Source organism: Plectrocnemia conspersa, unplaced genomic scaffold (assembly GCF_051122295.1).
Source record: "Plectrocnemia conspersa isolate PC_06_02 unplaced genomic scaffold, ASM5112229v1 ptg000012l, whole genome shotgun sequence".
Lineage (NCBI taxonomy): Eukaryota > Metazoa > Arthropoda > Insecta > Trichoptera > Polycentropodidae > Plectrocnemia > Plectrocnemia conspersa.
The window spans coordinates 6,859,295-6,874,913 of NW_028277176.1; the positions used below are offsets into that span (position 1 = coordinate 6,859,295).

General features: G+C 29.0%; 1 protein-coding gene across 10 annotated transcripts in view; it reads left to right on the forward strand.

Annotated features, from left to right (window-relative positions):
- The window catches only part of Lmpt (four and a half LIM domains protein limpet), a 187,282-nt gene that overhangs the window by 54,084 nt on the left and 117,579 nt on the right, over positions 1 to 15,619 (forward strand). For all 10 annotated transcript variants that reach the window (XM_088201038.1, XM_088201033.1, XM_088201032.1 and 7 more), the window contains one exon: positions 6,820 to 6,905. In XM_088201038.1, the coding sequence (XP_088057164.1) occupies positions 6,820 to 6,905 (86 nt within the window). The remainder of the gene's footprint in view (positions 1 to 6,819; positions 6,906 to 15,619) is intronic.

Here is a 15,619-nt window from a genome sequence, read left to right on the forward strand (position 1 = left end):
ATATTTGATGTTTTTCTAATGCAGTAAAATTATTTTAAACAGTTCAATGAAATATTTTTTAGAATGAATATCTTATGCTACAAACGCGCGTTCTATTATTATGAATTTTCTTCTTATTATACTTTCAAATTCCTTTTCACGCACTTTAACTATTGGTACATAATATGTATATGTAGACTACGTGTCTTTTTTATGATTTATGTTAAATTTTGACACTAAAAACGGATGCATTTTATTATAAGCTATCTAAAATAATTTTGAAAAAACCTCGATCAAAATCTAAAACGACGCATACTTCCACAGAAAAACGGAAACCGCGATTTATTGCGAAACTCTATTTGCTTATTTATATATTAAGTATAATAATAAACGAGTTGTGATAATAAAATTCAAGAGAAACGCGTCTGACGCGTTTCGCGATAATCGAACGATTAATCAGCAGTTTAGCCCACTTAATACATAAAGTGCCATCCGGTGATTTAATTAACCCCTTAAGTGACTTGCCATCGGCCGATAGAAACGTACTTATGTTGAGAGTGAAAAGGTAGTATTTTATAGTGTCTTTGTGATGTATAGACCGTAGTTAGATCGTCATGAAACTCGATACCTCACGATCGCGAGAAATTGTCTATTGATCTCGATTCGAGGCATTGTCCGTTGAGTGTGGGATATGTTAGAAGATGTGTCGATGATATAAAAAATGTGAAAGTTCCTTAGTATCATACAACAGTTTTTGTATACTTAATAAAAAGTTCCCATAATAGCCTATCAATATATTGCCTGGCTGTAACTGTAAGATCCAATTGCGTCTAGAACGTAGCTAGAATTTAATGCAGCTCTTGGCCTAATCCGAATTATGCGAAGTGCCGATGATTTGGGGCGGAACCAGACTCGTTGTTTTTGTCTTATGAAAAAAAAATCAGACTCTGGTGTGTGTAATAGCGTAACGATAGATAACAAGTCGGCACATTTGGTAACGTAGATATTTTATAGAATATTAGTGTTTAGTACTCTTTAGCAGAAATATTTTTGTTAAAGTAAGATCCAACGGTAATTAGCAGCATTGTTTGTCAACTATTTATAGATACCGTTATTGAGCATCTGTGCAAAAATACATGACTGTTTTTTTGTTTGTCAAACTCAAAAAATATATAAATCTATTTTATGACCCTTTTCTTTGACTATTAAAAATAATTTCAGCGCAACGTCAATTCAATATACATATTATTTTTATTTAATAAATAATAAAATGTTTTGAAAGTATGTTTCATTAGATTCGTATAAATAATAATTTTATAAAAAAGTACTAGTATTTATAAAACTATTTATTTTTATATCAACAACATTAAGAGTCTTGCTTTTTATGTCTGATCTTATAATAATATGCGAAAACAATGCGCTACAAATTATTTTTATGCTATTTTTTACAATTTTTACGTTACTGTGATCTTTAAGTCGTTTTAAAGCTCAAGTGACTCAATGATGAACTAACTGAATATGTTCTTACTAGGTTCTTACTGAGTCGCTTGTATCGATTTGGTGTGAGCTTCACTGGTGCAAAGTATAAAGTTAATCTTAAACCGAAATCAACCACGATTATCATCATGCGTGATTTAGGTGGCACTATAATTTAGTTATTATCTTAGAATACTGTTACAGCGCAGCAAGTGCATTGCATATGAATGTTTGCGGGAAACAGGCAACGGTGGCATATATAGCTTTTTGCGAAACGGTCAGTTTACTTTAAAAGACGTATTTATTCGCTGTATAAACCGTATTTTACCACAATAAATTCTGTTTTTAAAGCTTATTCTACGCTGGAGAGGAAATCTTAGCGTCATATCGCTAGTCTACTGTTCTCAAAATTTATTTTTGGCATCTATATAGAAGCGAAAAATCTATTGTTTCAATAGTTTATAATTCATACGAATTATAAACTATTCGCTAAATTTCAAAGAGGAATGATCGCAAATATTAATAATTTAAGTCTATGCTTAAAGTTTTTTTGAAATAAGCCTATTTATTTTTAAATACAAAGCTTCATTGCTACGTAGTTTCAGATAGTAACTTTTTATTTATTGTAAATCTTATAATACAAGAAACCAGTACTATCCGAAATATCCATAATTGGACAAGATAAGGCAGACAGTAGGTTGTTGATCTCTTCCCATTTTTCAGATACTATGAGAATCAAGCTTGTCACTTAACCTTTCATTTATCACTTGATTTTATACTCAGCTTAGCTGTTTACTTCACTTTTGGCTTAAAAATACATTTATTGTAAAGCTTTCATTGAGAAGTCACAGACGTGCAAATGCATTATAGTGGGATAAATATAATCAAAACTACTGAAAGTAAGTTGTGAGACATTAGACTAAAATCAAACTATGTGATTTAAAAACACACATTATAATAATAACAATCAATATGCATGACCTAGCTCAGTTTTGTTTGGATTTTTTATTACGATATTTATATATGAAATTCGAAAATCTGAATAAACCTGATCGGAATTATAAATATATAAAAATCAATACATCTAATAAAAAAACCGAAGTACGTGTAGGAATCGAACATGTGTACCGCTCAAGTGTTTCCAAAATAACGGTTCTAGATATTTTACATCCGCTAAACGCCAATCAAAACAAAGCCGTGAAAGTCCACAATTAAAAAATTACTTGCGCCGGAAAGGAAATTTTAGCGTCATATCGCTATTGTACTCAAAATTCTTTTCTGGCACCCGTGTAAAAATAAATATATTAGTTCTTATGGATTGTCGCATCTTGTACCTAATTACAACGTATCGATACTAAATTGTCGATGCAATAAATCAATCTATTCCTACTTTAAATTTATGACTTCGAAATAAATTATATTTGTCTATTCAAATATTTTTTTTAGTAATAAATACTCAATTTATTATCATTGTTTTCATATTTATTATTAATTCATGTAATGATTGGCATTTCAGTTGTGGTATCAATTATTTTATTACTTGTCTAATTTAATGTTGAATTACACAAGTGTTATTTTAATTCGGTTATCGCATAAACCTGTCTCATTATTTGCTCAACACAAAAATCAAACTTCCCATGCATCAACGCTGAAATATGCTATGCTATTATCAATACTACATTCTCGCATAAATAAATACTGTATTCTAAGAAATCGATTCTAAACCATCGATCATTTTCTCCATTCTCTTCAAGATCTAAACGAGGACGCAGTTTATGTTCGTTTTGTCCCTTTTTTAATTACAATAGCATTTAAGTGAAAACCGGCGTGTAACACTGATCGCATCAATTCATGCAGATTGCTTTTAGACAATACATTATATTATAAGTGACACACTTCCCACGCGAATTTATAATCGTTTAATTACTCTTAGAACCACGCATCTCTCTTTGCTTCTTCATATAGCATTAGGACCGACTCACTTTCACCAAACCCACATTCATACAATGCGATGATATGCACTCAGAGCACATATTATGTGTCAAGTATTTTTATATATGATTTATTATAATCTGCACATCTTGATGCGATGGCCGGAAATGTTCTTTGAAATTTATTAATCGTCTCGCAGGACGGTGAACTTGCTCTCGATCGTGTTGCTACACTGAAGCGAAAAAAAGGAACATTAATGAGTCGAATAATTGCTCTTTTTTACAACTCTAAATGCCTCTCAATGCTTTGATTGTATATGTTTATCTCATGAAAGTGAATACACGTTTTTAATGTACAGTATAAAGTCTTTTACTTGTTGATCTATAATGGAGATTTACGTTGCTACAAGATAATCATAAATGAATACATTTTTCAAGTGAAAAATTGCATTGTCACCATAGAATTTTAATATCTGTCATTGAATTTTCAATTCAAACTAGTTGCGGTTTCATAAAAGAAAGCCTATTAATATTAAAAAGATTATTATTTTATTTCTCATACTGTGTTTTCAATGTCATTTTCTTATTGTCTAATAATTATTATTAAATTGCACACATTTAATTAATATAATTTTTTATCACCTCTTATGCCACTGAAAGATTGAAAGCGTTCTTCTGTGCAAACCCACGACCTATAATGAGGTTACGAGACTAAACTTTTTAAAAATCGATCGAAAAAAAATCGCAACAAAGTCCCAAATATATCAATATTAACACTTTAACAACCGCTACATTTAATTAGAAAGATTACAGATAACTACTGGCACTATTTTGAAAATATTTGTTTGGATTAAAATTATGTATCTTTTGCTCCAGTACACATAAAATTATAAAATTTGGGATATTATTTAAAATTTATCATGGTATCGAGTTACGTTTTTGTTCAACGGTTCTCAACACTAGGTCCGCGGAAAATTGAAATTAATCATAAAATATTATAATTCGAAATTGTATTTACCAACGAATTATTGAAAACACATTAGATTAGCCAAATTTTTGATATTATCCAATTCCAGTGAAAATGAACCATAATTTTTTAGAAAATTTGATAAAATCCATCAGTGGCTCTCAACCTTATATAATTTTATTAAAAGCTGTGTCACTTTAATTATAATTTAATTTGGTGAATATAGACATACTTGAAGGTAAACGTGTATTCTAGAAATTCTGCCAAAATTCATCAGTGGCTCTCAAACTAATTTTATTTTATTAAATTCCAAGTGATTTAAAGACGTGAATCATTTTATCGGTAACCTTTGATTAGATGTATATGATTATAATTAAATGTATACGATTATTTAAAAAAATTGATGGTGATTCTCAAACTTTTTCATATTATTAAATTCTATAAGTAATTTAAAAAGCGAATCAATATATTATTTACTTTAATAAGATCTATATTATTGTAAATAAATGTTTACGATTATTCAAAAAAAAAAAAATTCAAAAATTCAGCAGCGATCCTCAAACTTTTTTTATTTTGTTAATTTCTAAAACCTGTTTAAAAAACGAATCATTTTATTATTTATTTTTCATTAGATGTATATTATTGTAGAACGATTGCTTCATAAAAATAACCAACATTTAACGGTGATTCTCAAACTTTTTTAATATTATTAAATTATAAAAGGTATTTAAAAAGCGAATTTGATTAAAGTTTTAAAGTCGGTTGCTTAGCAATTCATTTTAATATTTAACTAAAGCTTGTGTATATGCTTATATATTTAAAATTTAAGATTATTTTAAAAATGTCACTCACCAGAAACAAGCGCCTCATATTTTTGTCCATGGTAGACAAATAACAAATTGTTAACTATTTACATCTAAATATAGTAGCTCATAATGATAAATATATTGTGTGTATAAACACAAATACTATTATAAATACTAATTTTAATTTTACACTGCTAATTAAAATTAAATGAAATGGTTAAATATGTATTATAGTCACTTTATAATGCACAATAATTGAAAACATTAAAAAGGATTTTATTATAAAAAATATAAACGAAAACACTTATTCGAGAACAATGTAACGAAACACAGTACACGCCCGTTAACGACAGTTATCGCAAAACTACTGATTTCTTAAAATATTTCTAATTCCATCCAGACAAGTTGAAGGTCACGCTTAATGGATAATAAGCCATAAGGATTAAAAACACAAAATGACATGCATTATTATTATTTAATGCAAGTGTGTTTGTTTATTTTTATAATATCTATCTCTAATTCGATTTATTTTAATAAGAGGTCATTCGAAGTCATTATACCCGAATGTAACTTTTGTAATAATGTTGAACATCTAAAGTATAATGTCGATTATTTGAAGTTTATTTATATTATTTAAATCTAATTTATATGTGCCAAAATTACGAAATTTTCAAATGACGTTCTTCCGTCGAAAATAGTGAAAAAAATAATATTTTTATCACATATCGATAATATGTGAATGTATATTGCCATATATTAAAGAAACTTGAAAAAAAAACGTAACATAATACGTCAGAGAACGCCACCATGGTGTATGTTGTGAATAACGCATAGCAAATGGAAGCAAATTATATTATAAGTAATGTGTTTAAGCATTTTTAGATTATTTATATAGCATTTTACTTTAAGATTTCATTCCGCTAATTTTACACCTTGTTATTTTCATCAAACGCTCTGAAAAGTATGTTGTATAATATCAGGAATAAAATTAACAATTCTTTTTATAGAACATATAATATTTCCATTCAATGTGAAATTACTCTATGGTTGAAATTGCTGAATTGTATACATTTTTTTATGAAAGATGTATTTGGAACACAACAAAAGATATTGATTAAAAAAAGTTGACCAACTCTGCTTTGTAGAATGCGCGTTTTTCGTTGCACGAAGCCTTATAGAGCAAAACATTTCTTTCAATATCATATGTCGGTCAGAAAAGAGAAAAATTCAATCAAATTTAATTAACAATATTTTTTTGCTATTATGATCACGTATTAATATACTAACTTTCGTATTTGGCTTATATTTTATTTTATCGAAATGAATACCAATTAATCAGTTTCACACTAAAGCAACACCATATTTTTTTATCTATTCCATAGAAATACTATGGAATAGATAAAAATAAATAATTTTATATTAGGATAAACACAATAGTGTTTATTTTTTAATATTCATAAAAAAATTATATTAAAATTATAAATATGAGTACTGTTTTACCGACCATTTTAACGAATGGTTCTGACATTTGCTTAGTGCTTGCACATTTTGATGATAGATGGCAGCACTTTACTAGTCATAATAACGACGGCATTTTAAATGTTTGTAAAGTAATATGATGTACAATACTTTAACTTAATGTTATTTTTATATTTTTCAGGGTGTTGTGATAAGCGAAGTTATTGACGGTCAACCATGCGATGATTGTTCAGACTCCTGCTTGGGATTCAAACAGCACACTTGGAGGTTAGTTGATTTTCTTTAACTTTATTGAAAAACCAATATTTTTTATTTGATATTTTGCCATAAAAATATACTTGACACATTCATACAATATCAATATAGAATACTACAACTACAAATATTTTATATTATTATTATCTATACTAAAGTATATAGATTGTTGATTTATTTATATTATAATTATTAAAATATTAATATAGTGAATAGTGCTTGAATTCACAAATGTATTTTTTTAATAATATATTTGCAGTGCTTATATAAAATATTTTTTCTAAAAATATCATGATATATTAGGCCAATGTTACATATCATTTTCTTAATGGTCAAGTAGCCTATAATCCTCTGATACTAGGGACGGATTAAGACTAGTTTAGGATTAGGATTTTATTCGCGTGTCTACTTTGTATAAATAAGCATGAAAGGTTTCTTTTTTTAAATTAGCCGCTGGAATAAATTAGATAAATTTTGACATGTGTTTGGTTTTGAAAGCACAAATCACGTAGCTTTATTTCATATTTTTCACTTAATTATAAATATTTTTGATTTTTGCTTAAAACTTTATGGTTTTACTATTTATAGTGACATGTAAAGGTCTTTGACAGTGTCATTGTTTAATATAATTCATTACAACTACATCGTATTTACTTTCTGAACATCCCTCGTATTTCAAAAATAAATCTGTCACATTTATTAATATTTACACATCTTCAATGATTTTGATAGATTTATATGCAGTCCCTTGATCTTTGATTTAGTTCCAAAATCTTTGATTTAGACATAATATTAAGATCCAAAAATAATAATAAAAAATGGTGAAATTTATTACTCTCACGATTCTAATACACACGTTATAACAACAACACATAACAAACGTTCTGTTTCCACTCATTTATAATCGAACGTAATGTCGTAAAGTTCGGTTTGGCGTTAATGATGTACGATTTGGAGTAATGCCAGATCGCTTTGCTTTTGAATTAAACTCGCCAGTCCCGAGAAGATAATCTTCTGGTTCTTTTTATTAAAAAATGTATTTTAGACCCTAAGTTCGTCGACCAAAGATCGATAGAGTTTTCCTACACGTGTCGTGCTAATTGCTCGTACTTCGATTGTTGCATCAAGGTCAGCACCTTGCTCTTTGTCGCCACTTTTCCAATCCTTGACCATATTTGATTGACCATTAGGCCATCAGGGTGGGACACGTCCGGAGCCACTCCGTTTCCTGACTCTATTTTCACCCCAGATTGTGGTCATAACTCTTCTTTGTCTTGACATCACAGGAATTCCGCCGCCGCTCGGTGATCAATTGGCATTTTTTTTACAATGCGATGAAAAAAATATTATAGTGCTGTTTGATTGTAGTTACCTGGCGTGGCCATGTTGGGAAACAGATCCGAGAAAGTTGAAACGCGTGCGGCGAATCGGAATATAATATATTTTATGTAATGCGGTTCTTTTCGTTTGTGTTCCTTAACAAGCAATGTTAAGAGATGCTCTGAACTATTTTTTGAGTGAAAGAAATATTACTGAATGATAAAATACAGTGAGCATAAGAATGACGGGCTTAAATAATGATTATATACAAAACAATGCTAGTTATATTTAGGCTAAAAAATACTTTTTTAAGTTAACATTTATAAATAAAATCATCAGCACATATTGGGATTTTCTGTGGCAACTATTTTAATATCAAAACACATAGGGTGTCCTTTAAAATCTGATTTAATTCAGCGCTAATACTAAATGTATAACATGTATGCCACATCAAGAGTTACGACGCGACATGAAAAATTGCTATTTTGCGCGTCAGACACTTCTTCAAGTTCAATGAGTCGCGAAATGACCAAATTATAGTTTCAGCGAGGAAAACTAAAAAAGCATAAGTATGCAAAAATCTGATCATATATCCGTATTCACATTCGAAGTGGAACTAAATAAAACTGACTCTATTTTTCATAGTATTATTTATTGATACGAGAAGGCTTATAGCATGGATGGGCAAATCAATATATAAATAAGGAATATCTTAATAATTTATTTGCATTGCATTGACTATTATTTTTTGAGTTGCATATTACAAAGGACTCTTGAAGATTCAAGATAACTACTTGGCTAGACCAGATTTAATGATCGAAATGGAAGAGACTGATTTTCTTTTGCCTTTTCAAAGCTGTTGTCACTAACGATGATTTTAAATTCAGGCTGTACTTTCGCGTTATAAATTAAGAAACGACTTTTCTATTTATTTTTTTCTTGTCTTTGTTTGGCAATAATATAATTACAATCGCGCACAATATTTTGCTATATGTGCTGTACACGATAAATCATATTTAAGCGTGAATTGCTTTCAGCATTACTGCTGTTATATTGTCCTTCGTTCCTATTTGAGCAGGCTGCTAAAACGTCGTTATTTTACAAATATAAGAGGAAAAAATGTTAGTAATAATGGATCTCGTACAAACTAAGTGAAACGCGATTATGAATATCCGAAAACGTAGTGTGAGCAAGCGACCTTGCTCAACAGTCAAGATCTGACTAGTGAGGAGTGACAAATTGACATTTTCAAGTTTTATAGAATTTTCTTTGACTCTATTAACGCTTATGGATTTAATATAATACCAATAGTTTCTCTAAGTTACAATTCACGCAAAACTACCAACAGATAACATATGTTACAGTGAATGTGTATTACCAGTAAAGTTAAATTTTCACTGGCGTTTCAATGAAATTATATACAAATACACTTTCACCGGTAGATATATATCTATACTAGCTAAAATAGAATTTAACTGAATTTTATATGCTGCTCTAAATTGACGCTGAAACTCAATTTGACTAGTGAAACTTCATTTTCTATTTAAACCCAAACCTAATCTAAACTAGTTAACCAAACTCAACTTGACATAATAAAACTTTTAAAGCTAACAATAGTTTTTGAATTTTTATTAGCTTAGGTTCGCTATAATTTAATTTAAATATTGTAGTATTTTATCGAACGATGTGAAATATTGTGAAAACTTGCGTAGCAGATCCTCCGCTTGTGTAGAAAAAAATATAATTTTACTGTAAAAGGGTAGTGTTTAGTTAGCTTACAGTATTTTTATTAAAATTTGTTCCTCAAGTGATTTTATGACCTGGATCATTTCCGCTCGCCTTTGTGTGCCAAAGCTGCTGCCATCGATGGGTAAATCATCTAACAGATGTAAATATTTTTTTCTGATAAGGTTTTATTACTTTATGACCCATCGGTCACTCAATATTATTAAATTTAAAAATGCATTTTTTTACATTTTTTTAATCAAATACGGGGGGTGTATACTACCACTACCGTTGCAGGTATTAGAGACCTACGAGTCCAACCCTTATGGGCGGGCACTCAGCTTGTGACAGCCGGATGAGCGGAACCCACTCCCTGTAGTACTACATATTTATCAGAGTTTCATTAGTATTTTTCTCGAGCGCACGAAGAGACACTCTCTCGTTGGCTGGCCTGCATTGCTTTGCACTGCATGCATTGCGTATCATGCTTGTTACAACACTATCCCCCTGATCTTCGAGGGATGTATACGTTGCCTCAGTCGCAGCCTTGGCCCTCGGTTTCCTAAAGGCCGAGCCCTTTGGCCCTGATTGCGTTTATCTATTATGTTTTGCTTGTCATAAGTAGTGCCTTGCGCAATACCTCGGACTGCTAACCCGAGAGTTTTTTATAGGAGACAGTGAGACCTCATATATTGTAAACTAAAAAAGTGTGTTAAAAATAATTTTTGATTATTTTTTTGACACAAATCGCCATTATTTATTATTCTAGTACTGTAGGGATAAGGCTTAATTATTTGAAATGCTTGTTTATTTGAAATTCAGAATCACCTAAACACACGTAAATCTGATGTCCGAGTTCAGACAGTTTGCGTGTGTGGCGAAGCTCGGACAAACCTGTCCGGGTGTCCGTCGGACAAATCCGTGCGTGTGTGCTTAGCTATTTAGTCGACAAATGTCCATTCAACTAAATGCTTTCTTGTTAAATCTATACTGTAATATATTGTTGAATGCTGGTACATGCTTACGAGTTGTACAAAAAAATCCAATGATTATATTTTTTTGGGAAAATATATTTAGCAAATAGATCTAATTTTGACTTAAGTTGCCGACGTTTGTAGCCAATTATTTGTTTGTATATTTATGCATATTTTGTGTTTCAAACAAAAATTTTTTTAAACAATCTTTCTTACATTTAGGCACTTTTAAAAATATTTTATACGCTAAATTCTTTAGTGTGTTTTCTACGAGTATTAAAAAAAATTAGTGGGACAACTTTGTACGAGCTAGCCAGCATCTTAGCCTTGTATTTTTGTAAAACAACAACAATAAAATTGTTGTTGTTTTATAAAAATACATGTGTTGAAAAAAATTCTGATTAAATATTGAATAAACGATATAGTAATTTTATTATATTTTTAGATATTTAGCGTAAGCTCATACAACGAAAAATATGAGCTAGCTATCATCTCATCTTTCTCTTTATTTGTATTGGTAATGTTGCTACCGCTTGTCACTAATGGATTTTTTTGTATCTGTTAAATAATGTATCATTTTGAGTAATGACGGAAAAAAGCTAGCTAGCATCTCAGCCTTCTTTCGATTTGTTTTGGCTATGTTATTTTCAGCCTTAATAATATAATTTTCGTGTATCTCTTTAACAACAATATGTAGAATGATTTGAACCAAAATTTTAATAAATATTTAGTTATTCATTGCTATTTTAAGTGAATGTTTGTGTCCTGTTTTTTGTTTTAATATTATTGTCGACTTGTAACATTTATTGGACCACCTTACACCCAAACAACTTTTCAACCTCTTGGTTTTTAGCTACAGTTTAGCACTGTCTTTTTTTATTAAGCACAGAAAAATTTAAGAGAGTAATGTGTCTTTAACATATGATGTTTTTAATATAACAGAGCAAGCCTGTACGTATCAGTATAAGTAGTATCTGCTAAAAAATGATACCCTGTAAAACTTGATACTACTAGTTTGTTTTATAAATATGACTGTATATGCCTATATATTGTAAATAATTTTCCGAATGCAACATCCAGTCTGATGCAATTTTCATAACAAAAATAAACGAGCGGCCTCGCAGTACATTGAAGCAATTCCGAAAATGTGTGTTCGGGCGGTCGCGCTCGTTAATTTCGACGCTCGAATAAAGAAAGCATGACTTTGTCCAGGTTTAAAAGCGAGAAATGATTCAGTGCATGTTTGCGCATGTGGGCCGCATTAACTAGGTGACATTCGCATTCATTGCGAATGTATTTTGAGAAAATATTTAAGGGCGCTTGACCGTTTGCAGCGCACCCTTTTGTCTTTCTAAATCGATTTTTTATGTAATTCACAAATTTTTATGTTTTAATTGTCTAAAAGTATCTTTATGTTAAATATATATAATATAACAGCACAAATATGTTATATTTTATTAGCAAAAAACCCTTTTAGAAAAAGTAAATCATTATGCAACGGATCTCTGAGCCGGCTTCTATTTTTTTTGTAATATATATCACTGTCCTAGAAAACACACGTTCTCATTCAGTAAACGTAGATTTAATCGTCAGTAATACATACATAGTCATAAGTATTCGTGATCCATTTATTTTCAATATTTAGAAATGTTTTCTATTTTGTAAAAATGGCAAATGTATATTCTTTAACATTTTTTTTCAAGCTTTTAAAAATATTTTTCTTTGATTATGTAGAATTTTTATTGACAGATACTTACTTTGTTAAAAAGATAATAATTATTTAAGCATGCATTATCTAATGTCTCTGAGGCTTTAATATGAATTTTCATTGAAGTGAATAACTATGTATATAATATTTTTAATACTTAAAAAAAATAAACTATAATTTAACATTAAAAAATCAAAAAAAATCATTGATTTATAATCGATTACATAAATATCAACATGTCAACAAATCTTTATTTATTTTTAAGGTGCATACTTGTTGTAATAGTACCAATGCCAACCTGTTTTTTAGATATGTCAATATGTATTTTTCCAATATCAAATGATGTACATATGTTTTAACAAATAATTTAAAAAAAATACTTTCATATTTCATAACGCTTACGAAAAGCCGGAAGCTCCTAATTTCAAGTTGACAGATCTTAAAATTTGTCAACATGTTGAAATTAAATTTAGAAAAATTGTATATTTTCGACGTTGATTCGACTCGCGTGTGTCTAAATTAATCCAACCATTGACCCATCGACTGGTTGTGTATTTTAAGAATCGAATTGTTCGAGCAATTTCACATTCGTTTATATACTACGCAAGTTTAGTGTTTGTGCAGTGTTTGACCTTGAACTTATACATCCAAAGATCGAACTCATGCCGAAGAATGCTGAAGCCAATTATCCAAATCATCGTTCACAGTCACGTTTTTTATCGACGAATAATGTGTAATAAATAAATTTATAGCGTTGAATAACTAAATAATACTATATCTAGTAATATTTAATCAAAATAATTATAAATAAAAAGTGATACATACTATAGGAATTTCATACTTGATAATAAAAGCTTAAATAATTTTACTATAAAAGGCACAACGTGCCAAATAAAATAGATTAAAGATTATTAAAAAAATGTCGAGAATATTTTCTCAGTCTAAATGTGAAAGTAGATTAGTTATTTAATTGCATATTTATAGTAGATTTATATGTATAATAATTTACAATCGCTTTTGTGAATTTTTATGAGTCTACTTGTATAAAATACAACAATAATCATTTTTGAAAATTACATCGCTTGTTTTGAAGCAAAAAACTATTTTTTTTATATTTCATTTGGATGTATTTTAGGCTTCTAAACGTTTCATGTATAGCGAACTTTTTGTTGAAATTAAAACCTACTGAGTTATAAGTGATTGAATTTTTATACTTGTCGCCATTTTGCAAAAAATTGACACATTGGATTTTGCTAACAAACATACACAGGGTGCTTAAAAATTCTATACTGTCACAAAAATTTCAATTTAAATATGTATAAATAAGCTCACACTGACCTTAACTATATTGCAAATCTTATGAGCGTATGTATGGTGGGTCGATCGACTCATAACACTAAACGTGTTTTAAAAACAAACTTTTCTTTTTTAATTTTTTTAAACGGTATCGTAAGTATATTCGAAAGCTCTATTTCGTATTAAAAATTCAAGTCAATATCTTTAATAGGAACAAAATACGAGCGTTAACTATATGCCGAGTCGCATAAAAGCTCGTTCGGGGTCCCGGTCCATATACCGTAAGACTCGGTTTTTATTAAAAAAAAAATAATTAAAAATTGTTTTTAAATGCAATTTAAGTTTCTAAACACTTTTTGCATACGACATTTTTCACTAGGATTTCATTTTGCAAAGTTATGACACTTTAAATTTTTACATTAGCCGCCATTTTGAAAAAAAAAATTATATATTTTTTTAATACGAAACGTATAGGGGGTGCACAGTAGTTCTATGCGATACTAAAATTTTAATTTTTAAATTAAATTTAAATATGTAATATAAATAAATTATGTTTTCTATGGAATAAGAAAACTGTATTCTCCTCTAATTTTTTGGTAGATTTCAATAGAAATTTCTCACTTTTTTTTAAAAAAAAAACATTAATATTTTTTCTGAGTTTGTTAGCCAGCCTGATTCGCCATTTTGTTCCCAAATCGCGGTAATTTAAGAAATTAAAAGTCATAAATTCTTAAAAAAATAACATAGAAAGCAAATATATTATATAAAAGATATTTAAACAAAACACGAAACTTTTTATTTTTCATCAGGTGTTGCTTTAGCGCACGATGAGGTCGGTGCGAGCGAGTAAGTGCTCTAGCATACGGCAAGGTCGGCGCGAGCGAGTGAATTTGTTTTGGAATTGGTTTTGGGTTAGCCGCCTCATATTAATATTTCCGTTTTAAATAATTTTATCTTGTTTAAAAATAGCGGCTTTTCAAAACATTTAAAAGCAATCTAGAAAAATAAGTAAAGAGGTCGATTATGTGTTATAATATAGTATTAATTAAAAATACATTAATTAGATTTCGATATTTGAGATTTAATCATTTTATATATAGTAATATACTTGATTTTTTTAGACATATTCTAGAAAGATTTTTTTCTCAAAGTGATTAATTATCTCAAAAAATTATCTCGCTTAGAGACACATTTACTTGATTATACAAATTTTAAATATATTATTATTGTTTTAATAATAATAATAACTAGGCCACGTAATATAAAATTTTATGTCAAAACTTTTGAAGAAATTTGTCATTTTTCACGATTTTAGAATGACATAATTTTAAAGAAATGGCATATTAAGTTTACATACGTTTAGAATAAATATTAGATATTGACTTTATTACCCGGCATCACCCGATATTATTCTAATCTCATTTTTTCAATTAGTAATAATGGTAAAAGTTGAAAATAGCATAATTGACATAGAAATGGCAGCCAGAATGACATGTGCAAATGTCACGTCGCTACTGGTGAAATTAAAATTGGTGAAATTCCATATAAATGACAATAAAAATATTTTTTTTATTATGAAAAATGTTTGCCTTAATAGAATTTTTATTAATAACTTCCTAGAATGCTATTTTTTTCATTTAATTAAATAATCATTGTTTACTTTAAGTGCAAGATTTTAATCTGGGGTTACATATAGAATTTTG